General features: G+C 58.5%; 3 protein-coding genes across 9 annotated transcripts in view; 1 reads left to right on the top strand and 2 right to left on the bottom strand.

The window, feature by feature from the left end:
* ALPL (alkaline phosphatase, biomineralization associated) overlaps nucleotides 1–6,167 on the top strand; it is a 9,271-nt gene extending 3,104 nt beyond the window's left edge. Inside the window, exons 6-11 of the mRNA XM_071767443.1 lie at nucleotides 1,276–1,419; nucleotides 1,625–1,694; nucleotides 2,547–2,681; nucleotides 3,647–3,838; nucleotides 4,887–5,006; nucleotides 5,810–6,167. Of these exons, the coding sequence (XP_071623544.1) occupies nucleotides 1,276–1,419; nucleotides 1,625–1,694; nucleotides 2,547–2,681; nucleotides 3,647–3,838; nucleotides 4,887–5,006; nucleotides 5,810–6,057 (909 nt within the window). The 3' untranslated portion in view covers nucleotides 6,058–6,167. The remainder of the gene's footprint in view (nucleotides 1–1,275; nucleotides 1,420–1,624; nucleotides 1,695–2,546; nucleotides 2,682–3,646; nucleotides 3,839–4,886; nucleotides 5,007–5,809) is intronic.
* A 1,528-nt stretch (nucleotides 6,168–7,695) lies between these two features.
* RAP1GAP (RAP1 GTPase activating protein) lies at nucleotides 7,696–17,579 on the bottom strand. 7 transcript variants are annotated; one of them, XM_071766992.1, is made up of 22 exons: nucleotides 17,388–17,579; nucleotides 15,516–15,733; nucleotides 15,384–15,431; nucleotides 15,078–15,116; nucleotides 14,808–14,993; nucleotides 14,016–14,110; nucleotides 13,867–13,945; nucleotides 13,726–13,779; nucleotides 13,564–13,647; nucleotides 13,379–13,479; nucleotides 13,176–13,305; nucleotides 12,170–12,325; nucleotides 11,999–12,070; nucleotides 11,840–11,926; nucleotides 10,629–10,766; nucleotides 9,970–10,038; nucleotides 9,748–9,857; nucleotides 9,597–9,671; nucleotides 8,672–8,756; nucleotides 8,498–8,579; nucleotides 8,331–8,398; nucleotides 7,696–8,241 (listed from the first exon to the last, which is right to left on the bottom strand). In XM_071766992.1, the coding sequence occupies exons 3-22, from the start codon at nucleotides 15,420–15,422 to the stop codon at nucleotides 8,233–8,235; spliced, it is 1,758 nt and encodes a 585-aa protein (XP_071623093.1). In that variant the 5' UTR covers nucleotides 15,423–15,431; nucleotides 15,516–15,733; nucleotides 17,388–17,579; the 3' UTR covers nucleotides 7,696–8,232. The 7 variants fall into 7 exon arrangements, with proteins under 7 accessions (XP_071623093.1, XP_071623092.1, XP_071623097.1 ...); XM_071766991.1 differs by having other exon boundaries at nucleotides 15,516–15,704; XM_071766996.1 differs by having other exon boundaries at nucleotides 12,170–12,274; nucleotides 15,516–15,704.
* A 2,429-nt stretch (nucleotides 17,580–20,008) lies between these two features.
* The window catches only part of USP48 (ubiquitin specific peptidase 48), a 34,408-nt gene continuing 30,081 nt past the window's right edge, over nucleotides 20,009–24,335 (bottom strand). The window contains 6 exon segments of the mRNA XM_071767373.1: nucleotides 20,009–20,300; nucleotides 20,398–20,424; nucleotides 20,798–20,846; nucleotides 21,266–21,391; nucleotides 21,627–21,782; nucleotides 22,183–22,287. Of these exon segments, the coding sequence (XP_071623474.1) occupies nucleotides 20,278–20,300; nucleotides 20,398–20,424; nucleotides 20,798–20,846; nucleotides 21,266–21,391; nucleotides 21,627–21,782; nucleotides 22,183–22,287 (486 nt within the window). The 3' untranslated portion in view covers nucleotides 20,009–20,277.

Genomic DNA, 24,335 nt, shown 5'->3' with positions numbered 1-24,335 from the left:
AGCAGATATGGAACCAGGATCACCCATGGGTGCAGAGCCAGAACCCCCAGCCAGATTTTGGACTAGGACTACCCATGGGTGCAGAGCCAGAACTCCCAGCAGATATGGGACCAGGACCACCCATGGGTGCAGAACCAGAACCCCCAGCCAGGTTTTGGACCAGGACCACCCATGGGTGCAGAACCAGAACCCCCAGCAGATATGGAACCAGGATCACTCATGGGTGCAGAACCAGAACCCCCAGCAGATATGGGACCAGGACCACCCATGGGTGCAGAGCCAGAACCCCCAGCCAGGTTTTGGACCAGGACCACCCATGGGTGTTGCACCAGGACCATTGGGTGGCTGTGAGACCAGGACCACCCATGGCTGGGGTACCAGGCCTGTTGGGTGGCTACAAGTCCAGTCCCACTGATGGCCCAGGACCTCCAGCAGCCATGGGAACAGCCCCTCCTTTCCCATCTTTCCCAGACCCTAAACCCTCCATTTTCCCCCCGATTCTGCCCCTTGCTGCGGATTTACTCAGAAATTCAGCCCTGGAAATAAATCCTCTTCTGTCCTTCAAAATAGCCCCAAAGCAAAACATTTCAGCCTGTTATTTAGCTCTTTAATAGCCTCTCCTTTGGGTTTTTTTTCCCTTTAATATAATTTTAACTCTGTCCCAGGCTGGAAATAATTATATAGTGGGGAAAAGAGATTTTTTTTTCCCTTTTTTTTTGCTTAATAATTTTGGCAGTGGCATTTTGCAGCTTTATAATTCACCTTCTGCATGGAGAAAGGGGGGGGGGAATTAAAAAAAAAAAAAAAGTTAAAAAAAATTATAAATCTCTGCTGGGTTATAAATAACAGAACTCCAAATAAATCAAACTCCAAAGCAAACAGACAGCACTGTGGGATGGGGCTCCAGCCCAGAGGGTTCACCCGGGGACCCCGATGTGGAGCATCCTTCCCACAGCTGGGGAAAAAAAAAAGAGATTTAAAAAAAAAAACCAAAAAAAACAAAAAAGCCAAAATTTGCTGCTGGAAATGATTATTTTTGTCCTGGGGTTTTTAATTAATAGGAAGAGATTTCAGGGTTATTTTGAGCGAGGTGACATTCCTCGGGTGTTTTCTCCTGCTTGGTTTTGTTTTTTTTCCTGGACATCCCTCTCCACCTCCTCAGGCTTCCCCCTCCTCCTCCTCTCATTTGAGCCCCAGTTAAAGGGGGGGAAAAAAAAATCTAAAAAGAATGAAAAATAATATTTTTTAAAAGGGCATTCTCCATCCCCCTCCCAGGTGATCTTGGGTGGGGGAAGGAAATACATGTTCCCCAAAAATGCCAGCGACGTGGAGTATCCCCAGGAGGACAAACACCGAGGGACCCGCCTGGACCGCAGGGACCTGGTCCAGGCCTGGCACGATGCCAAACCCCGTGGCAAGGTGACAAGGGACATTTTTTTTTGTTTGTTTGTTTTGGGGTTTTTTTTGTTTTTTTTTTTGGGTGTGGGAGGCATACACAGACGTCGCCCCACAAAGCCATTCCCTGGGGAATTAATTTGGGGGAAGCAGGAGACTCAAGCAGCACCTCAGGCTGGGGGAGGTGACAACCCACCTGTGTCCCCTCCCCCCCCTTTTCTGTCCCCAGGTGGCCAAGTACGTGTGGCACCGGCGGGACCTGCTGGCACTCAACCTCAGCCGTGTGGACTTCCTTCTGGGTGAGCCCCAGCACCCAAGGGTGCTCCAGATGGGTGCTTTGGAGGGGGGAAGCCCTGGCCTGGTCTGGGGTGGCAAATTACACCCTGGAGGTGCTGGTACCCCAAGGAGATGCTCGGTACAACCCCCCCCAAAGATGCTGGAAGCCCCCAGGGTACACCCCAAAGCTGCTGGTACCCCCTCCCTGAGATGTTGGTTCCCCACCCTGGGGTTGCTGGCAGCCCCAGAAATGCTGCTACCCCCCTGGGGATGCAGTACCAGCACCTCCAGGGATACTGGTACCCCCAAAAGATGGTGGTACCCCCCCCCCAAAAAAAAAAAAAAAAAGATGCTGGTATCCTCAAAGGATGCTGTTACTCCCCTCCCCAAATAATACCCCAAAGGATGCTGTTACCTGCCCCCAAAGATGCTGCTACCCCTAAGGACCCCCCAGAGAGTTGCTGTCACCCCCCAGAAGGATTCCATTATAGCCCCCCCACACACCTCGGATGTTGCTGTTCCTTTGGGGATGTTTTTACTCCCTAATGGATTCTGTTATCCCGCTAAAAAAAAAAAAAAAATGCTGTTAGGAGCTCTGGGGATGCTGCTTTTCCCCCCAAAGACACTTCAATCCACTCTGCCCGGGAGTTCTCTTCCCTGGGGGGGTTTTTTGGCCCGTGCTGCCTTTTCCCAGCCTGGAGGAAGGAAGGGCCGGAGCATCCCTACTCCTATCTTATCTCCCTGGATCCGGTGGAGGGGAGGGACAGCACCAAAGGGGGGGAATGGGGGAAGGATTTGACCCTTAGGGCTTTTTTTTTTTTTTTTTTGGGGGTGGGGGAGGGAAAAGGTGTTTCCAGCAGTGTCCTTGTCCCCAGGTCTTTTCGAGCCCGGTGACCTGGTGTACGAGCTAGACAGGAATAACGAGACGGACCCGTCCCTGACCGAGATGGTGGGGGTGGCCATCAGGATGCTCCAGAAAAACCCCCGAGGGTTCTTCCTCCTGGTGGAAGGTTTGAGGGGGGGCTGGGGGGGTGACTGTGAAACGAGGATGGTGATAGAGGGGGAATGAGGGGTGCAAAGGGGGGCTGGGGGATGAGGAAAGGGAGGGAGGGGATAAAAAGGGGGGAGAGAGGGGTTGGGAGGGATAGAAAGGGGAGGATAAAAGGGGTGATGTGGGATGAAAAGGGGGGGTACACGGGGAGGTAATGAGGTTGATGGGGTTCCCAGCTGGGTTGCAAAGGGGGAAGGAATAAGGGGATGTAAAGAGGGGTGAAGAAAAGGGGGGTAACTGGAGGATAAAGGAGGTGAGGGGATGCGTTCGGGGGGGTAGAGAAGGTGATGTGGATGAAGGAGGGGGTGCAAATGGGGGGGTGAAGGGGGTGAGGGGGAATGGGAAGGGGGGAAACGGGGGTGATGTGGGGTGCAAAGGGGAAAAGAGAACAGGGACAAAGGGGGAGAAGCAATGCAGAGGGGGAAGAGGGGTGATGGGGTGCAAAGGGAGGGAAAGGATGTGATGGGGAGGGGAAGATGCTGAGGTGTGGGGCAGGGGGGAGATGCCAAGGGGTATGGGGGAAATGCCAAGGGTATGGGGGGAGGTGTCAAGGGGTATGGGGGAAATGCCAAGGGGCATGGGGGGAGGTGCCAGGTGCCAAAGGGTATGGGGGGAGGTGCCAAGGGGTATGGGGGGAGATGCCAAGGGGTATGGGGGGAGATGCCAAGGGGTATGGGGGAGATACCAAGGGGTATGGGGGGAGATGCCAAGGGGTATGGGGGAGATGCCAAGGGGCATGGGGGGAGATACCAAGGGGCATGGGGGGAAATGCCAAGGGGCATGGGGGGAAATGCCAAGGGGCATGGGGGGAGATACCAAGGGGCATGGGGGGAAATGCCAAGGGGCATGGGGGGAAATGCCAAGGGGTATGGGGGGAGGTGCCAAGGGGTATGGGGGAGATGCCAAGGGGTGCTGGGCCCTCAGGAGGTCGGATCGACCACGGGCACCACGAGGGGAAGGCAAAGCAGGCCCTGCACGAGGCAGTGGAGCTGGACAGGGCCATCGGGCTGGCCTCCCGCCTGACCTCCCCCAGGGACACCCTCAGCGTTGTCACCGCTGACCACTCCCACGTCTTCACCTTCGGGGGCTACACCCCCCGTGGGAACCCCATCTTCGGTGAGGCCCAGGGCTGGGGGACAGCCTTGGAGACCACCCTGGGGATGGGACAATCCTGGGAGATCGGGAAAACCCTGGGGATGGGACAACCCAGGGGATGGGATCGTCACCTTGGGGGATTGGAAAAACCCTGGGGATGGGACAACCAGGGGCTGGAGCAACCCTGGGATGGGACCACCACCCCGGGGGATTGGGACAACCCTGAGGATGGGGCAAACCTGGGGAGGGACCATCACCCTGGGGGATCAGGAAAACCCTGGGGATGGGACAGCCCTGGGAATGGGATCACCACCTTGGGGGATTGGGACAACCCTGAGGATGGGGCCACCACTGTGAGTGATCAGGACAACCCAGGGGATGGAACCATCACCTTGGGGATGGGATCACCACCTTGGGGGATTAGAAAAACCCTGGGAATGGGACAACCAGGGGATGGAGCAACCCTGGGGATAGACCACCACCCTGGGGGATGGACCACGACCCTGGGGCATCAGAAAAACTCTGGGAATGGGACAACCCTGGGGATGGGACCACCACCCTGGGAGGATCAGGAAACCCTGGGGATGGGACAATCCTGGGGATGGAGCAACCCTGGGGATAGACCACCACCCTGAGGGATCAGGACAACCTGGGGGATGGGACCACCACCTTGGGGGGATCAGGAAACCCTGGGGATGGGACCACCACCCTGAGGGATCAGGACAACCTGGGGGATGGGACCACCACCTGGGGGGGATCAGGAAACCCTGGGGATGGGACAGCCCTGGGAATGGGATCACCACCTTGGGGGATTGGGACAACCCTGAGGATGGGGCAACCCTGAGGATGGGACCACCACCGTGAGTGATCAGGACAACCCAGGGGATGGAACCATCACCTTGGGGATGGGATCACCACCTTGGGGGACCAGCAAAACCCTGGGAATGGGACAACCAGGGGATGGAGCAACCCGGGGGATGGGACCACCACTCCGGGGGATTGGGACAACCCTGGGGATGGGGCCACCACCTGGATGTCACTGTCCTGCTGATGGTGCCACCCCCACCAGGTCTGGCCCCGATGCAGAGTGATGTGGATCGCAAGCCCTTCACCTCCATCCTCTATGGGAATGGCCCCGGGTATAAAATTGTGGCAGGGGAACGAGAAAACGTCTCTGCTGTGGACTTTGGTGAGTCTGGAGTTGTTCCAGCAGGGCAAAAAAATAGTGGGGATTTAACATCTCTTAGTTTTGTGGTGTTTTCCTTCTCCCAGTGCATGGCTTAAGTGGTGGGATTTCAAAATTAATCCTATTTTGGAATTTTCTTGCCCCAGTGCAAGGGTAAAGTAGTGGGGTTTGGAAATTAATCTTATTTTTGTTTTGTTTTTTTGCCCAAGTGCATGGCTAAGAGTAAAGAGGTGGGGTTTTTGTCTTGTTTTTTTTTAATGGAACTTCTTTTGGAGGTTTATTTACCCCAGTGCACAGCTAAAAGTAGTGAGATTTTTAAATTAATCTTATTTGTGGGGTGTTTTCTTTTCCCCAATATTAAAGTAGTGGGATTTAAAAATTAATCTTATTTTGGGAGGTTTTTGCCCCATTGCACAGCTGAAAGCAACGTTTTTCTTTAAATTAATTTTGTTCCAGGGCTTTTCTTGCCCCAACGCATGGATAAAATAGTGGGTTTTAAAAATTCATCTTATTTTGGGGTTTTGCTTTTTTTTTTTTTGCCCCAAAGCATGACTAAGAGTAATGGTTTGGGATTTTTTCTTTAACTTAATCTTATTTTGGGAGTTTTTTGCATTTTTCCTTCATTAACCTTATTTCTGGAGCACTTTTTTTCCCCCCCCCCTTTGACTCAAGCAGCAGGATTTTTAAAATCAATCTTATTTAGGGAGTTTCCTTGCCCAGGAAAGAAAGCAGCACTTTTTGAGCACTGATCTGATTTTCTACAGCGATTTTTAACAACCCTTTTTTCCCCTTTTTTCCCCCCACAGCCCACGCCGACTACCAGGCTCAGTCGGCCGTCCCGCTGCGCCAGGAGACCCACGGGGGGGAGGACGTGGCCGTTTTTGCCCGTGGGCCCATGGCCCACCTGCTCCACGGGGTCCACGAGCAGAATTACATCCCCCACGCCATGGCTTACGCCGCCTGCATCGGCCCCAACCACGGCCACTGCAGCTCTGCCACCCGCCCTGCCACCACCCTCCTGCCCTTCCTCCCCCTCCTCATCCTCCTCTCCTAAAAAAAAAAAAAAAAAAACCACCCTGGGGGGAGGGGATTTATTTTTAATTCCGAACCCTTTTTTTTTTTTTAATTTTTTTTTATTATTTTTGGGGGAAAAAATCGGCGGTTTGGTGCTTTGTAAATACACAGCCCCTGTCATTAGCAGCCTCGCCTGCCCCAAACCCACCCTGGGATTTGAGGAGGGGGAGGAAACCTCAATGAATAAATTCCTCCCCCCCTCCCAAAACCTTTTTGGAACAAGACACCGTGGAACCAAATCCCAAAAATGCCACCCGGGTTGGCCCCTGGGCTGAGGACTGAGCCCAACTCATCACATGGGTGGGCAGCCTGAAACCACGGGGAGGAGGCAGGAGGAGGGGGGTGGGGGGGGGAGAGGGAAGGGGGAGAAATAAAATTTAAAAAAAAAAAAACCAAAACCCAACAACTCACTGCGTTAATTCTTCCCCCAGACTTGGGTTTTCTGGCTCCGGGGGGTGGGGGGAGGGAGGGTATTTTGCTTGAAAAAGCTTTGGTTTTAGGCAATTTGGTGCCTGGAGAAGAGGGGGGGAGGGGGGGAGAAACAGAACTTAGTGATTTTGGGGTGAATAGTGGGGTGGGGGGTTGAGAATTTAAGGGGTGGCACCGGCAGCCCCCGCCCCCTTCGGGAGGGGGAAGTGATTAGGGAGGGGAAGGTAATTAGGGAGGGGAAATAGAGGGGGTTAATTAGGGGAGGGGGCAATTAGGGGAGGGGGCTATGGCAGCTGGCAGGGTGACGGGGAGGAGGATTGGAGCCTAAGGGAGCACGAGGGGGGGGGCTGGGGGTGCAAATCCCCCTCCCCCCTTTCTTGTTTTCGCGTCATTCCCCACTTTTTTCACTCAATCTCCGCTCCCGTTTTTTGGTGTTTTTTTTTTTTTTTTTTTTCCTTAACCACCAAAACTTCGGAGCAGGCGAAGGCGGGGACCACAATGGGGATAAGAAAGGGGGTGTCTGTGGCCCCCCCCTCAACTTCTACCCCCTCCCCCCCCCCCCCTTTGCACCCACGCTGCCACCGCCGGTGTCCCCAGCCGGTCCCCAAGCCCTGGAGCTTCCCGGCATCCCGGCGCTCCCGAGCTATGTTTAACCAGCCCCGGGGTGCTTCGTGGTTTTTAGGGGTTCAGGGAGGGGGGGGACGGAGAGGGAAGGGGGGGGGGAAACCGCTTTTTCTTGGCCGGGGGATTTGGCACCAAGCTGGTGGCCACCGGGGCTGCCGGCCAAATGCCACTCCCCGTGGTGGCTTGGCCACCCGAGATGAAAAAGAGGAGGGGGGGTTATGTTGTTTGGGGTTTCTTTTTTCTTTTTTAGGGGGGGGAGGCATCAATCGGCACGTGTTGGGGTACCCGAAGCACCCCAAAAATAGCGAAAAATCAAAGCAAGGCTCTGCTCAGCCTGGCTGCTGAGAGAACCCCCCAAAACTGCAGAAATGGCCCCAAAACTGCAGAAACGGCCCCAAAACTGGATGAATTTGGGGGCGGTTTTAAGACTTGGGGAGTTGAGGGGACCCCCCCCCCCCCCGAGATATCGGGGACCTCGCACAGATATAGGGACCTTCCCCACATATCAGGTCCCCCCCATATTGGGGACACCCCGCCCCCCCCAGATGTCCCCCCCCCGCAGCCATAGCGATAAATAAACCTTTATTTATTTTTATACAGGACTCACGGGAAACACAAACACAATTTGTGGAGGGTGGGGGCTTGGAAAATAATCCCACTCCCCCTCCCCCCACCCCCACCCCCCAAATTCCAGCATCCGACCCATTCCGGAGCTTTTTTCCCTTAAAATAAAGGTGAGGGAGGCAGGAATGGGGGGGCCCCACTTACCCTGGATTTGAGCCCCCCACCTGATTTTTTTTTTTTTTTTTTGGGGGGGTAGTGGTCGGGTTGGACCCGCTCATTATTTGGGACACCCCCCACCGCCCCCCCCTGGGGCTCACAGCAAACAGGGGGGGCCCATGGTGATCTGTCACCCCCCCCAAAGGATTTTGAGGTGACAGAGATTGTCTGGAGGGGGGGGACACCCCCCCATTTTTGGAGGAGTGCCCCCCCTCATCCTGCACTGGGGACGATGGCTTCAGCTCCTGGCACGGGGGTGGTACACGGGGAGGGGGATGAAGTGGTGACACCCCCTTCCCCCGGGGTGTCAGGGGGAGGGTAATTATGAGCCCTGTGTGGGAGAATATCAGTGGGGGCACCCCAAAAAATGGGTGCCCCCATGTTGGGGTGCAGAAGGGACGGGGGGGGGCACATCCTCACCGGGTTGGGGGGGGGCTGCTCCAGCTGGATTTTGATCTCGGGGCAGGGGGAGTCAGAGGGGGGGTGGCCTGGGGGGGGAGGGGAAATTGAGGGGCCGAATGGGGTTGTGAGCACCCTTGGGGGTCCCCAGCCCCATGGGGGGGCTGACCCCCCCACTGATGTGCTACCTGGGGGAGTCCTGGGGGGGTCATCCGGCCAGGGGTTGTCAGGGAAGGCGTCGCGGGGGGTTCCCGAGGGTGAGCGGCTCTCCTAAGGGTGCAGGGGAGGGGTAAGAGGGTGCTGCCCCCTCCCCCCCTGCAGCACCCATCGCCCCCCACCCCCCACCCCGCCCTCCCCCGTACCCTGCCCGGCTCCTCGGCGGTGCTGCCCAAGCTGCTGGCGCTGGAGGAGGAGCGGGAGAAATCCGGCGGCTCCGGCTTCTCGGGCCTGAAAGGGACAGGGACAGGGACAGGGACAGGGACAGGGACAGCGACAGGGACAGGGACAGGCTGGTAACGCACCGTGTGGCCGCCGCCATGGCTCACCGCGACGCTGCGCTGTCCCTAAGGCACCCTGTCCCGGTGCCATCCCTGGGACACCCTGTGTTATCCCATCCCTGGGATGTCCCCTCCCTGTGTCACCCTGTCGCCATGCCATGCCATCCCTGTGTCACCCTGTCCCGATGTCATCCCATCCCTGGGATGTCCCATTCCCATGCCACCCTGTCCCCATGTCAGCCTGTGTCACCCTGTCCCCATACCTTCTCATCCCTGGGATGTCCCATCCCTGTGTCACCCTGTCCCCATGCCATCCTATCCCCGTGCCCCCTCCCATCCCCGTGTCATCCCATGTTCCCAGTCACCCCAATGTCACCCTGTCCCTCTCTCACCTTGATGTCAGCCATTCCAGTGACCTTTGTCCTGCTGCCCCCCCCATCCTGATGCCCTCCAGTCCCCGCGTCACCCCCGTGTCCCCTGTCCCAGTGGTTTCCCCCCCCCGATTCCCCTCAGTCCCCATGTCACCCGTGTTTCCCCCACTCCAGTCCCTCCCTCCCAGTCCCCTTGTCCCAGTGCCCTCCACCCCAATCCCTGTGTCACCCTCATGTCACGTCACCCCCGTGTCACTTCACTGACCCCCATCCCGGTGTCCCCCACTCCCCGTGTCACCCTTTCCCCTGTCCCAGTACCCTCCCTGGCCCCGTGTCACCCCTGTGTCCCCCACCCCCGTGTCACCCCGGTGCTCCCGGTCCCAGTGCCCCCCAGTCCCGGTGTCCCCGGTGCCGCAGACCTGCCGGGGTGGGAGCGGCTCTCTGGGGAGCTTTGTGCGGAGCTGCTGCCCTCGGGGGGGGCGGCGGGGCCGTCCCTGGGGGAGGCGGCGGGCGGTGAGGGGGCAGCGGGCGGGCCCGGGGGAGCCGCCCCGCCCCGGTCCCGGCGCTCACCTGCCGGCCGGTGCCTCCTGGATGCTCTCGATCCCGATGGCGCTGGAGCGGCGGGACCCCAACGGGCCGGGCCGCCGCCTCGACGGACTCTTCCCGGGCACCAGCAGCGCCTGCGGGTCGCCGTTAACCGGGGGAGGGGGACACCGGGATTGGGGACACACAGGCGCACACACACCGGTGTGGGGGGGGGACAGGGACACCCCCCCCGTGCCGGGTACCCACCTCCTCCACCGAGCCCAGCCCGATGGCGCTGCCGCGGCGTCCCCGCCGGCTCCCGGGCACCAGCAGCGACTGAGGGGGCACCGGGTCAGGGCCGGGGGCAGCGGGGGGAACAGCGGGAACGGGGGGGAACTGGGAGGGGGCGTGGCCACCGGAGGGGGCGTGGCCAAGGAAATAAAGACTCTACGGAGGCGTGGTTTATACAGAGGGGGCGTGGCAAAACTAGAGAGGCGGGAGGGCACTGGGTGATGTAAAAAAGGGGGCGTGGCTTGTAAGGAGAGGCGTGGCCAATTGATTTACTGACATTAGGGGGCGTGGTTTACGTGAGGTGGGCGTGGCAGCAATAAAGCCTGGAGGGGCGTGGCCTCAGCGTAATAGGCGTGTCCCGCGACCAATTACATGTGCATGTAGGCGTGGTCTCGGGGAAGGGGGCGTGGCTTACAGGGGGCGTTTTCGGGGTGTCCGGCGGCCCGGCTGGGAGGGGGGGGGAGGAGCAGCAGGGGGTGGTGCTGGAGGGGGGGTCGCGGTCCCTCGGCCTCCACGGAGGGGCAGCGGCCCCAGGGCGAGGTCCCCTTTTCCCGTCAGCAGCGGGCGGGGCCGCCCCGGAGCGTGGGGGGTGGGTTGGGTGGGGGTTTGAGGGGGGCCCAGCCGGCACACCCCACCTTGAAGGACTCGAAGAAGCCGGGGGCGGCGGCGCCGTTGTCGGGGCGCTCGTCGTCGGGGCCCAGCCCCAGCATGGCCTGGCTGCGGGCCTGCAGCTCCTCGTGCAGCGTCTCCAGCAGGGCCGCCCGCGTCCGCTCCTGCACCCCCGCACCCTGACACCCCCCGCGGGGAAACCCCCCGGGACACCCACCCACCCACCCACCACCCGGGGAGACACCCACCCTGAGACACCCACCCCCCCCCCCCCCGAGACATCTCTTCATCCGCCCACCCACCCACCGTGCCCGGGACCCGCAGCACCCACCCACTCAGCACCCCTCCCCATCTCGATGTGCACCGCACCCACGTCATCACAACACCCACGTGCACAACCCTCCCCCCCGCATGTCACCCACAGCACCCACCCACCCAGCGCTGCTGCCAGCGCAGCACCATCCCCCTAGCACCCCCTTCCCAGCACACCCCCCCCCAGCACCCAGGAGGGGTGCAGCACCCCCACCCACAGCACTGCTGCAGGCACACCTCGCCCACACCATGCACAGCACCCACAGACACACACAGAGCTCTGCAGCAGGCACAGCAGCACCCAGTGTGCACAGCACCCACGTGCACAGCACCACTGCCAGCTGCAGCACCCACCCCTGCATGGCACCCACGCGTGTGGCCCCCCCACTGGAGGCACAGCATGCACAACACTGCTGCAACCACAGCACCCATGTGCCCCCCAGCACCTACAGTGCCAGAACCCACGTTGTGCCCAGCACCCATGTTCCCCCCAGCACCCACAGCCCTGCTCCAGGCATGGCACCCACTGCACGTGCACCCACAGCACCCACATCCACAGCTCCCACAGCACCCCTGCACTCACGTTTTGCCCAGTACCCATGTGCCCCACAGCCCCCTCCCCCAAGTTGCACTGTGTGTGCAGCACCCATACCCACAGAACCCCCCCCACAGCACCCACCACAACCACAGCACCCACCACAACCACAGCACCCACACCCACAGCACCCACAGCACCACTGCACCCACGCTGTGCCCAGTACCCACGTGCCCCCCAGCCCCCCCAAGTTGCACCACGTGCCCAGAACCCCCACCCACAGCACCCACAACCCCACTGCAGCCACAGCACCCACACCCAACGAATCCGTGTGCCCCAGAGCATGCGTGGCCCCACAGCACCCACCTCCAGAGCCCACCCAGCACCCACCTCCAGCTTGGCGAACTTCTCAGCCTTGTAGCAGGCGTACTCGGCGTTGATGAGCTTGGTCAGCAGGAACTCCTGGAACTCGGGGCCCTGCGGGGGGTGGGGTGGTAAGGGATGACCCTGGGGGGGTGCAGCACCCCAGCAGCACCCATGGGTGCTCACCTTCCTGAAGACAGCGGGGTCGGGCAGCGGGGGGCCGAAGAAGGGCACATCATCCCGGGCAGTGACCGAGACCTGCAGGGAGGGGGCGGCGTGAGGAGCTGCTCCCTCCCTTCCCCTCCCCGTGGGGATGGGGAAACTGAGGCACGGAGGGGGGGAAGGGGAAGGGGTTACCTTGTAGAGGGTGCCCTGGGTGCTGCCCTGCTCCAGCTGCACCACCACGAAGGCGTGGAGGAAGTTGGAGGCGATCATGTCAGGGACGAAGGGGGTGTTCTCATCCTGGAAGACGATGGCCACGATGTCGTTGCCGATGTGACGCTTCCGCTGCAGCTGCGGGGACAAGGGGGGACAAGTGGGGACAGGGAGGGGGACAGGGAGGGGGAAAAGTGTGGGACAGGGAGGGGACAGGGAGGGGGAAAAGTGGCAGACAGGGAGGAGGGCAGGGAGGGGACAAAGAGGGGAAAAAGTGTGGGACAGGGAGGGGGACAAGAAGGTGACAGGAAGGGGACAAAGAAGGAAAAAAATGGGGGACGGGGAGGGGGACAAGAAGGGGCCAGGGAGAGAACGAGGGGGGGAAGGTGGGGGTCACACCCCGGGAGGTAAAGGGAATGGCAGACCCTGTACTGCATAGGTGCTTCCCAGCACCCAGGGGTGTCCCCCCTGGAGATCTTGCATCCTGTAGATGACCCCCCCCAGCACCCAGCACCCAGGGGTGCTGTGCCAGCCCCTTGCACCCCATAGACACACCCCAGCACCGATGGGTGCTCTTCTAGCCTTTGAGTCCTACTGACAGCCCCCAGCACCCATGGGTGCTCTGCCACCACCCTGCATCCTATGGAGGTGCCCCAGCACCCGTGGACACACCTGAAACTTTGCAACCTATAGACAGCCTCCCAGCACCCATGGGTGATTCCAGAGCCCCTGCACCCCATGGACACCCCATAAGCATACAGGGGTGCTCAACCAGCCCTTTCACCCCATTAGATGCTCTCCAGCACCCATAGGTGCCCAACCCACCCTCGTGATCCATAGCTGCCCTCTGGCACCCATAGGTGTCCCACCAGCTCTGGTGTCCCATAAACCTTCAAGAACCCCACAGAGATGTCCCAGGACCCCCCTCTCCCCCCATACCCAAGCCCCGCCCAACAACCCACCCGGCAGCACCCATGGGTGCACCCACCTGCTGGGTGTCCCCCTCGGTGTAGGGCAGCTTGGTGGAGACGTGGAACATGATCTCCTTGTCCCGGAAGTGGCAGTACACGGACTCACTGCCCGTCTGCCCGTGGGTCACATCCAACCCTCCCCGAAACCTGGGAAACAAGCACCCTGTACCTGGGGGCACCCATGGGTGCTGGGTGTCCCACCCGTCACCCCCTCACGCACCCCTTGAAGTCCCGCAGCTGCACCCGTTGCCCCAGGACATCAAGGAACTCGGTGAAGGCCGGGCTCTCCTCCGTCGTCCCAAAGAGCTCCTCCTCAGAGGTCTGTGGTGGGGTGAGGATGGGTGCCAGCACCACCCAGAACCCCCCCCACCCAACATCCTGACCCCCACCCGCCCCACCCCATACCTGCCCCAGTTTTTGGTAGATGACCCCAAATTTGAAGTGGTTGCTGAGCACGTGCTCATCAAAGGCGAGGATGAGGCGGGATGCCTGCGGGGTGGGGGAGCACCCATGGGTTGGTTGGGAGCACCCATGGGTGCTCCTGACCCCACCCCCCACCCTGTTCACCTTGGGGTAGAGCACGGGGTAGAAGCGATCCACGTTGATGTCCTCACACACCAGCTGTGGGAAGGATGAGAGATGCCACGGGGTGTCTCAGGGGAAGGGGGCACCCATGGGTGCTGTCTGGGGGGGGGGGGTTGCACCCACCTTGGCCATCTGGACCACGTTAGGGAACTCGGCCAGGCAGGAGATGGGCACCACATCGTGCAGGGTGCGGGTGCGGGTGCTGCGGGGGGAGGACAGGGTTAGGGGGTCACCCACCAGCACCCATGGATGCCCCCTGGCACCCTGCTCACCGCAGCAGCAGGTGGAGGTGCTCCTGCTCATCGTACTTGAGGGAGAAGACGAGGTGACCCAGGGCAGGGTCCAGGGAGTAGTAGTTGAAGTGCTCCTGCAGGGAGGGGACCAAGCACCCATCACTGTGCCAATGGGTGCTCAGGCTGGCGGGCACCCACACCATGCCCACCAGCACCCACCTTACAGATACTGGTAGGTTCCTCGCACCCATGGACACCTACATCTATAGGCACCCAGGCCATGGGGCACCCATAACCCTGAGCACCCATCCCCATGGGGCACCCGTGGCCCCAAGCACCCATCCCCACAGGTACCACCACCTATGGAGCACCTACAGTGATGGGCACACATGCAGCAAGTCACCCATACCACCAGCACCCAATGCCATGGAGCACCCACGTCCATCAGCACCCAGGCTGCTAAACACCCATGCCATGGGGCATTTAGGTCCATGAGCACCCATCCCTATGGGGTTCCTATGTCCATAGAAGCCCACACCCATGAACACCCTGCATACACGAGCACCTATGCCATGGGACACCCAGGTCCATGAGCACCCACCCCATGGGGCTTCCACCCACCCTCAGGCACACCCATATGCAAGACCACCCGTGCCACGGGGCCCTTGGGTCCAGGACCACCCATGCCCATGGATACCCAACCCCACGTCCATGAGCACCCATGCTCATAAGCACCCACACTTATGGTGTCTCCATGCCCACCCACCCACCCCCACAGAAAACTCCCTCCCCACAGTGACACCCATGCCTGGAGCACCCCTGGGTGCTCACCTTGCCCAAGAAGTGCTTCCGGTAGATCTTGGCCGTGTGGTTCCCCTCCAGCCTCGCTCGGGTGCTGGGTGCCGGGGTTGGGGGGGAGGTGGGTGCCTCGCTCACCTGGTGGTTGGTGCCCTCGATCCAGTAACCCCCAAACTGTGGCAGGAGGATGAGGGGGAACGGCCCCTCCCGGCCCAGCACCTGCACCCACAGCCCAAGTGGGTGGGGGGCTCCACAGCCCCCTCCCCCCCTCGCACCCATCTCCAGGGGCAGTGGGTGCTCTACCTCGTGCACACTGGGGTAGGGGATGTAATCCTCTTCTGTCTGTAAGACAATGGGTGAGTGAAGGCCAGGGTAGCACCCATGGGTGCTGGGGGGTGGGTGAAGACCATGGAAGCACCCATGAATTGAGGAGGTGGGTGAAGGCCACATTAGCACCCATGGGTGCTGGGGGGTGGATTAAGGTCATGGTAGCACCCACGAGTGGATGGGTGAAGGCCATGGTGGCACCCACAGGTGCTGAGTGTGGATGAAGGTCACGGTAGCACCCATGGGTTCTGGTTGGGTGTTCCCCCCCCTGGTGACACCTACCTTGAGTGGTGGGGGGATGGCGTGCCGGTGCTGGGCCATCCTGCTGCCCTGGGGGAGATGGGGGTGCCCATCACCCTGCTGGGGGCTGGGCACCCTTGGGTAGGGGGCACCCACCGAGGGAAGGGGGGTTACCTCAGGGTGGGGTGGTTAAGGAAGTGGCGGTGCCAGTTGGTGACACGTCTAGGTGGCCCGGGGGGGTCCTGGGTGGTCCATGGTGCTTCCTGGGGGAGAGGAGATCCCCCCCCCCTCACCCCCCTGCTCCCGGCGGTGGTGTTAACTCTGGAGCCTACTGAGGGTGGGAGCCCCGCACCCCCCCTGGGCCTGCCGGGAGCCGGGGTGCGGGGGGCTCACTGGGGGGGAGGAAGCTTCTGAGCCTCCCCGAAACTCATCGCAGCCCCCCACACCCCCAAGGTGCCCCCCGGGACTCAGGAGGCACCTGCCGGGCAGCACCACGGACAGCGCCGGCACCGCCCCGGGACACGGGACACGGGACACGGGACACGGGACACGGGACACGGGACACGGGACACAGGGACACGGGACACAGGGACATGGGACACAGGGACATGGGATATGGGATATGGGATGTGGGGACATATGGACACCAGGACATGGGATATGTGGACAAGGGACATGGGGATACTGGGACACGGGACACAGGGACAGAAGGACACGGGACACCGGGACACGCTGGGACGGGGCATGGGACACAGGGCATGGGAAACGGGACACAGGACACGGGCCATGGGACCCAGGGCCACCACACGGGCCCTGGTGTGAGCACGGCCCTGGTGCAAGCAGGTGCCACCCCCATACAAACGCGGCCCCTCGTGCACAGACCCCCCCCAGTGCAAACACGGATCCTCGTGCAAGCACGAGGGCGCGCACGTGTCCCTGGTGCAAAGGGGCCCCGGTGGAGGCCGCCCCTCCCAGTGCAAACGCGCCCCTCGTGCCCCGGCCCTGGTGCAAACACGACTGCGGGCGAACGCGACAATGTCACCCGACCCCGGGCACGCGTGGCCCCGCGTGCAAACGTGACCCCCCCCTCCCTTCCTTGTGCAAACGTGACCCCCCTCCCTGCACCCCCGCGGAGTGACACCCAACAGTCCCCCCACCCCCCCCGGGCTGTGTGGGGTCCTGGGAGGCTGCAACACCCCCACCCCCCCCAAGCACCCAAGAGGGGGGAGGGGAGGGGGGACCGGGTGGGGGGTGGTGACCCAAATGTGGGGCTGGGGGGGCAAATGACAGGGGGAATGTTTGGGGGGGCAGATTTTGGGGTAGCTGGGGCGGCAGTTTGGGGGGGCTTGAAGGGGTGTAATTCATATAGGAGGTACGGGGGGGGCAGGCTGAGGGGGGGATTAATGGGGGAGATCTTGGGGGGCAGATTGAAGGGGGCATTTAATGAGGGAGATATCGGGGGGCAAGTTTGGGGGGGCTGAGGGGGGATAATTAATAGAGAGGATATTGTGCGGCAAGAAGAGGAGTAATTACTGGGGAGGTACAGGAGGGGCAAGTTTGAGGGGGGGTAAGTTAAGGAGGAAGATACTGGGGGCAGGTTGAGGGGGAAATTAATGGGGAAGAATCGGGGGGGCAGATTGAGGGGGGGGCATTTAATGAGGGAGATACTGGGGAAAAATTGGGGAGCAGTCCGAGGGGGTAATTAATGTTGGGGGGGATTAAAGGGGTAATTAATGAGGGAGATACTGGGGGGCCGTTTGAGGGGGTAATTAACGGGGGAGACACCGAAGGGGCGGTTTGGGAGGGGAATTAATGGGGAGGGGGGGGATATTTTTGGGGGGGTTAGGTTGGGGGTACATTCTCCCTCCCCCCAGGCCCTGAGCATCTCCCCCCTCAGCCCCTCCCCGCTGCCGGTACCGGCTGAAGGTGACCGGGGCCGGGCCCCCCCCACGGGTGCTGCAGGGGGATGGTGGCAGCGGGGGGATGTCCCCGGGTGGTGGGGGGGACACCTTCACACACCCCCGGTCCCGGCGGCGCGGCACTTACCGGACGGGCGGCGAGGCCGGTACCGGAGCGGGGCCGGGGCCGGGGCCGGTACCGGAGCGGAGCGGGGCCCCCGCCGCTGGCAGCCGCGGCGCCGCGTCACGTGCGGGAGGGCGGGGCGGCCCCTCCGGGGGCGGCCGGTACCGGGGAACCGGCAACGGAACCGGCACCCAGGAAAACGGCACCGGGAATTACCCACCCACCCCTCCCTCTCCATCCCCCCTCCCGAACCATCGGGGGGGCCCCCAAATCCCTCCCTGGTCTCCGGGGAACCGTCTCCATCCCTCCCCCCTCCCTCCTCTAAATGGCACCCGAGGGCGCCTGCACCCCCCACCCACTCGGCAGCCAGCGGGGGTCCCCCCGAACCCTCCTCGGCACCCAGGGCTCCTCCTCTGCATCCCTGATCCCCAGGGTGCCCACCCTAACCCCTCCCTGGTACCCAGGGTGGCTCCCATCTGTCCCTCCATCATCCTTGGCACCCAGGGTGCCCCCCTCTCCTCCCCCTGGTACTCAGGGTCCCCAATAACTTGTCCCCCCGTCCATGGGACCCAGGGACACCCCCCTAACCCCCCCACCTCCCCAAGACCTTCTCCTTCACCCACCACACGAGTGACACCCCCCCAGCTTCATCTCGCCCCCCCCCAGCACCCATCTTGGCCCCAGGATCCCCAGAACCCACCAGGAAAGTGCCAGGGTGGGGCTGGGACCCAGCTGTGGCCACGCAGCCCCTCCGGGGGACATGAGGTGCCAGCATGGGGGACACCAAACTTTGGCCCATCCCACAGCTGGTGCTCCCACCTCCAGGGGCCCAGCACCCACCTCCAGGGGCCCAGCACCCACCTCCGGGGGCCCAGCACCCACCTCGGGGGCCCAGCACCCACCTCGGGGGTCCAGCATCCACCTTCAGGGGCCCAGCACCCACCTCCGGGGGCCCAGCACCCACCTCGGGGGCCCAGCACCCACCTCGGGGGTCCAGCATCCACCTTCAGGGGTCCAGCACCCACCTTCAGGGGTCCAGCACCCATCCTGGGGGGTCCAGCCCCTACCTCAGAGGTCCAAGATGCAACAAAAGGGTTCAGCCCCCACCTCGGGGGTCCGGCCCTCCCCCCAGCTCTGCTCCACCCCTCCCCTGGGCCAAGCGTGGGGTGATCCCCACTCCAGAGTATCCCAACCCATCCCCACCCCCACCCCAGCACCCACCTCCCTTCCTTTGGGATGAGCCAGAGGGGGATTTACAGCCAAGGCTGCTGCATGGGGTGAGCTGTGGGGACTCCTGGGAGAGGTTTTCACGAGGCTCCTGCAGCTCCAAGGACAATTTTACCCCCTCAAAACTGGCAAAAATCAAACCAAAGGGGAACACTCGGTACCTGCACCCTCCAGAACCACCACTTGGAGCCACTGCCCCAGCTCAGTCCTGCCTGCTGAGTTCAGAGTTGAATTTTGCATCGTTTTAAAGCTCAAGGAAGAGATTTTTTTTTTTTTTTTTCCTTGCACATTAAAATAAAAAACCACCAACCAACCAGCAAATTGGAAAAAAATAATATAAAGTCTAAAAGGATTTCTGTGGGAATGCTGGACACAAGTGAGGGCTTCAGTCTGGGAAGAAGAAAACTTTCTGCCTGCTCCTGAAGGATTCGGCTGAATTCCTACCCAAATTCCCCCTGGGGAAAAAACACAGGTCCAAATTGCCCCAAATCCACCTTTTAAGAGCTCCACAGCCCCAAACTCCCAGGTCTTCACCAGGGGTGAAGAGACAGAGCTGTGGTGCTGGGCAAGGGGCAGCTGAGGTTCTTAGGATAAAAGATAATGGTTAAGATGATGGGATTTGGGATGGGGTAGGAGTGATCTCCCCCTTTCTTCTCACAGCCCAGAATTCCCAAAATCCTTGGAAAAAGGAGGGTCTGGCCCTGTACCACGTGGTTTGCAGCAGAAAAAAGTTAAAAGGTTGGAAAGGAAGAGAAAAAAATCTGACTTTATTAGGGAAAAAGGGGGCCAGTGCCCTTTTTTTTTTTTTTATTGAAGGCTGGAAGGGGTAGGCTTGTTCTTGCTACTAGGAGGCAAGGGGATGTAAAAAATAATAGCAATTAGTAGTATATTCCTGAAAAAATGAGGAGGGAGGAGAGGGGGAAGTAACCACACCACCTTTTCCCATGGGAAACCTGTCACCCACCCCCATGCCCTTTGAGTCACGGGCAAAAGAGCTCCTGGATCCCAGGCTGGAGGAAAAAGATGTTATCAAAAGTTGTTAAAATACCCAATGTTTCTTAAAAAAAAAACAACCCCAGCTCCAGGTGGTTGCAAATTCTCAACCCTTTGGAAGCAAAGGGGAGAAGGGGAGGAGGGAAGGAGGTGGCACCCATCCTTCCACCCTGGGAAGGCTCTGGGAGGCAAAGCCCAGCTTGGTTTGGGTGCAACAGATGAAGTTTTGATGTTTCAAAGATCTGAACATTCCTCACAAACAATTCCTTTACTTCCAGGAGCAGTGGATCAGAGAGAGGATGAGCTGGAGCACGTTGTGCTCAGAGTGACCCCAGAGGAGGTGGAGATGGTTTTGCTCAAGAGGGATTTTTGGTGGTTTCCCTCTCCCTCCCCTTGGAGACACAAAGAGACTCTCACTGCTGCTCAACTTTCCAACCTTCCTGTTGCTTTTATTAAATATAAAACGGGGAACATTCTCTTGAAGGGTGTCCTTCAGTGCAATCTGCTTTGACATAAGGCATTTTTATCTTCTTTTGGAGGGAGGGGAAGGGGGCAGTCGTTTCCAAACGGGTTTCTGCCTTCTGGAAGAGTCAAAGTTCAGTCCTGTATCCAATTTTTTGTTTGTTTTTTTCTTTTAATGCCCTACCATGTCAAAATCCTCTTCCCTTCTTCTCTGGTGTCAACGTTTAAAACATCAGTGTCCAAGTAAACCAGTCCCTGAGAAAAGAACCATGGAAAGATGATGATGGTTACAGGATGGAGGTGAAGTGAGCATGGACTTAAATAAAGGGGAGGGGAAAACCCCCAAACTCACCTTTAAATCCTTCTTCAGGCATACACACTGGGGATGGGAAGAAAAAGACACAATGTTAGATGTCATTTCTAAAAGGATCTTTGGTCAAGCAGCTGTGTGCCAATGGATTTCCCCTTGATGGTAACAGGAAACCTTCCATCTACCTTTACAACCCTTCAACATCTCCACCTTTACAACCTTTCCACGTCTCCATCTTCTTTACAACCCTTCAACATCTCCATTTTCAACCTTTCCAGCTCTTTAGTGTCTCCATCTTCTTTACAACCCTTCAACATCTCCATTTTCAACCATCACAACCCAAACCCAACACAACCCTTGGCCACCAAGGCTTCTCCCCCCCCCAGAGGGCTGAGTTGTTTTCCTTGACCCCCCCTAAACCCTCCTGGGGTCCCTCTCTCACCTTGCATAACGTCGTCCATTGCTGCATAATCTGCAATTGGTTCATCAGCCTGGAAAACAAAGTGGAGCAGGGGATGAATGATCAAGAAACCTCATTTGGAAGTTCCCAGTCTGGGCACTCCCACACTGGAGGGGAGAGGGGAATAGGTCTCCTGCCAAAAAAACATCTGGGAATAAGGGGGGAAGGCCCACTCTCTAATTTAGCCATATTTTGAGCTGCTATTCACACAGCTCAGCAGCAAAGGGTAGTTCATTTATGGTTTTTTGTTGGGTTTTTTTTGTTTTTTTTTTTTTAAATAGGGTTTTCCTCCTTCAAAAAGGACCTGCAGGAGGAACCTGTTCAATTCTCAAGCAGCCCTGGGTGGGTGCAGTGAGCACAGGGCACTTTCCCCCTTGCCCAGCAACACATTTCTCCTTATTTGTACAAAACCTGAGCTCAGCTCCCTGTTTCCCTCCCCCCCTGTGGTACCTTCAGTAAGATGACAGACTCAGGGATGACCCCCAGGCTGCCCAGCGTGGCTGTGTCATCACTCAGGATCTTCCCATCAATTGACAAGTTCTGGTCGAAGGGAGCAACTGAAAATGCATGCATGATCTGGGCCAACACAATGAGACACACTGATTTGGTGAGGAGGGAACAAAAACAACAAAAACCCCACCAAAACAAACCACCCAGCCACCCAAACCACCCCTATTTAGCAGAACAAACTCACTTTGATGCCATGTGTGATTTTACACCCCTTCCCTTCACCCCCTCCCAGCCAGAGGTTCCTAAATTGGTGTTTTCTTCCTTGGGACAATTTATTCCTTGGAATTAAAAACCATCTTACCTGGATTTTCAGCTCTTTCAGTGTCTGGTTGGCAGAAACAAGCAGTGCTTTCTCCCCTCTGACTTTCCTGTGCCGGGTGCTCCTCCTGATGCCTTGTTTTTGGTAAGTGATGTAGCTCTGGTGGGAGAGCTTCTGGCGCTTTGCCCCACCATTGGCCTAGAAACAAGAGGTTAAAAAATGAGAAGCTCAAGTTTGGGATTGGTGGAACAACTTCCCTGTAAGCCCAGATGGGGTTTGGGTGGGTTGGGCATGCAGGGAAAGTGGGAAAAGCCAACGAAAAGCCCCTTGGAAAGTCAACTGCTGCATGCAAGCATTGAGAGGGCTGAAGGACATGCCCTGAAAGCTTGGTTCCTGCTTCTAACTCCTACCAGCCATGCTCAGGAGCCACCATCAGTGCTGAGATCTCCAAACCCCAAGTGGTTGTGTGGTATGACCATGAAAATGACAACTGAAGACACCTTTGTGTCTAAAACGGAGGAGGGAGGGCTGTCCTCTCCTGCTGACTCAAGAGGATGATGAAGAAACCCAGGAACCTGGTGGTATTTTTGGTCTCTACCTGGTTAAAATCTGGATCTTGCTCCCCCTCTGGCTTGTTTTCCTCCCTTTCCTCTTCAGCTTCTGAGCTGCTCATGTTCAGCTCCGGAGCAGCGTCCTTCATTACCTGAAGTCATAAAAATCATTCTCCATAACTAACCCCACAGCACCAGACTGTCACATCATGGCAAGCAGCTTGCAGAGACCTCCCAGATGCCACCCTGAGCCAAGGAACCCGGGAATAACCCCGGAATTCTGCTCCACAAAATCTCCTTCGGTGTTCCCCAGCTGCATCCAACCACAGGAGGATTGGGCTCAGGAGAACAAGCTTCTCCATCCAACTGCAGGTGCTTCCTGCAGCTCAGGACTTTCCCTTCTCTCTAGGCAAGGGGAAAGTCTCTGAGGACCTGGACTGATTTCCTTCCCATTAGTTGGCTGCTCCTCTGGTTCACCTCCCTGTATTACGAAAGTTCTGCCACGAGGAAAGGAAGATTTATCCTTAAAGGAGACACTTAGCCAGCCCTGCAGCCAGCAGAGCCACTCAGCACTGTTATTTATGGCTCTGAAGGCTGTAAGGAAAATGAAATCTAAATAATTTACACAAACATATAAATAAAAAAGGATGTTGGTTTTTCTAAGTCTGCCAGGATCTGCTGGCCACAAGTTGATGGTGAGGCTGGGGCTGGAGCTCAGGGTGCTGCTCTGCAGCCTGGGTGCCCCAGAGCTCCTTTTTCCAGCTTCCAAAGCACCCAGCACCAACCACAGCATCCCCAGAACCCACTGGGGTCCAGGAGTGCTGCCCCACACCCATAGCTCCTCTCCTCCCATGGAGAAGACACCACAGGGGGAGGAGGGGATGGGAAACAGTCCCCAGCTTTGCAAACCCTGGCTCCCCCTCTGCTCTGCTCCTGTGAGACCCCACCTGGAGTTCTGTGTCCAGTTCTGGAGTCAGTATAAGAGGACACAGAGCTCCTGGAATGCTGAGCACCCCCCTGGGAAGCCAGGCTGAGGGATTGGGGTTGTTCAGCCTGGAGAAGAGGAGGCTCCCAGGTGAGCTCAGAGCAACCTTCCAATATCTGAAGGGGCTACAAGAAAGCTGGGGGAGGGCTTTGGACATGGGGGGGCAGGAAGAGGACAAGGGGAAGTGGTTTAAGACTTGAAGAGGGGAGGATTTGGGTTAGACATTAGGAAAAAATTCCTTGCTGTGAGGGTGGCAAAATCCTGGCCCAGATTGCCCAGAGAAGCTGTGGCTGCCCCATCCAACCTGGCCTTTAGCACTGGCAGGGATGGGGCAACTGGGCTGGTGGGAGGGATCCCTGTCCATGGAAGGGGGCTGGAACTGGATGATCTTAAAGGTCCCTTCCAACCCCAACCATTCCATGACTCTGTGACTCTATTCTATGGCTGTAGGTGCTGCATTCCTGCTCCCCCAGGCTGCCCTGGGGAGGGCTCAAGCTCTCACCCCCTCTCTCCCACTCCAGCTGCTCAGCAAAGAATAGCTGCCTGTTGTTTGGTTTTTTTTTTTTTTTCAGCCCCACGTGAGAGCACAGTCCTAAGGGAAAAAAAAAAAAATTCACCACCAACCACCCTGCCAAGATACAGCCTGAGGATTCAGCCTCCAGCCAGGCTGCAAACCCGCTGCTGATGGCTCCAGACAGCCAACCCTGGCTCCAGCTCCTCCCCCCAGGACTGGCAGGGAGGTGGAAAGCAAGGGGAGGCAAAACAAAACCCATGCTGCAAAAGTCTGTGGAGTATCTTCCTTCAGTTCCTCCTTCAAGCACAAAAAAAAAGCCCTTAGGAGGAGGATTCCAGTCACCAACTTCTATAAAAACCTGTAAAGCCAATTCTCGACCTGACACAGATCCCTTAAGACACCAGTAAATAATTCACAGCTTCCTAGGGGATCTTGAAAAGCCTCTCTAAGTTGACTGCTACTTCATCAGCATGGAGGGCAAAGAGCTTATTTCCATCAAGGAATAAATGTCACTTGAGCAACAGAGAAAGGAAATGACAAATATTGGAGGAGGAGGCAAATAGGTAGAGCCTGCTATCAGGATTATGAAGACAGAAACAATTTCCACCACATTGCTGAAAATACAAGAGCAGGGAACATCCTGGTGACACAAAGTTTGGCAAAAGGCAGCTGAATTTTTAGAGAGCAGCTGCAGCCCAAGC

Source organism: Heliangelus exortis, chromosome 23 (assembly GCF_036169615.1).
Source record: "Heliangelus exortis chromosome 23, bHelExo1.hap1, whole genome shotgun sequence".
Lineage (NCBI taxonomy): Eukaryota > Metazoa > Chordata > Aves > Apodiformes > Trochilidae > Heliangelus > Heliangelus exortis.
The sequence above is the reverse complement of the archived record's forward strand: the minus strand, read 5'-3'. Positions and strand labels throughout refer to the sequence as shown.

Excerpts from the sequence above, each read along its gene's own strand:
- RAP1GAP (XM_071766992.1), bottom strand. The coding sequence starts at position 15,422 with ATGGCCCAGCACCGGCACGCCATCCCCCCACCACTCAAG. Across the intron at positions 13,648-13,725 it reads ACCCCGTGCTCTACCCCAAG|GCATCCCGCCTCATCCTCGC; the intron begins GTGAACAGGGTG and ends CCCACCCCGCAG. Across the intron at positions 10,039-10,628 it reads GCTTCTTCGAGTCCTTCAAG|TCGCTGCTGGTGCCCGGGAG; the intron begins GTGGGGTGTGCC and ends GTGCCCCCTCAG.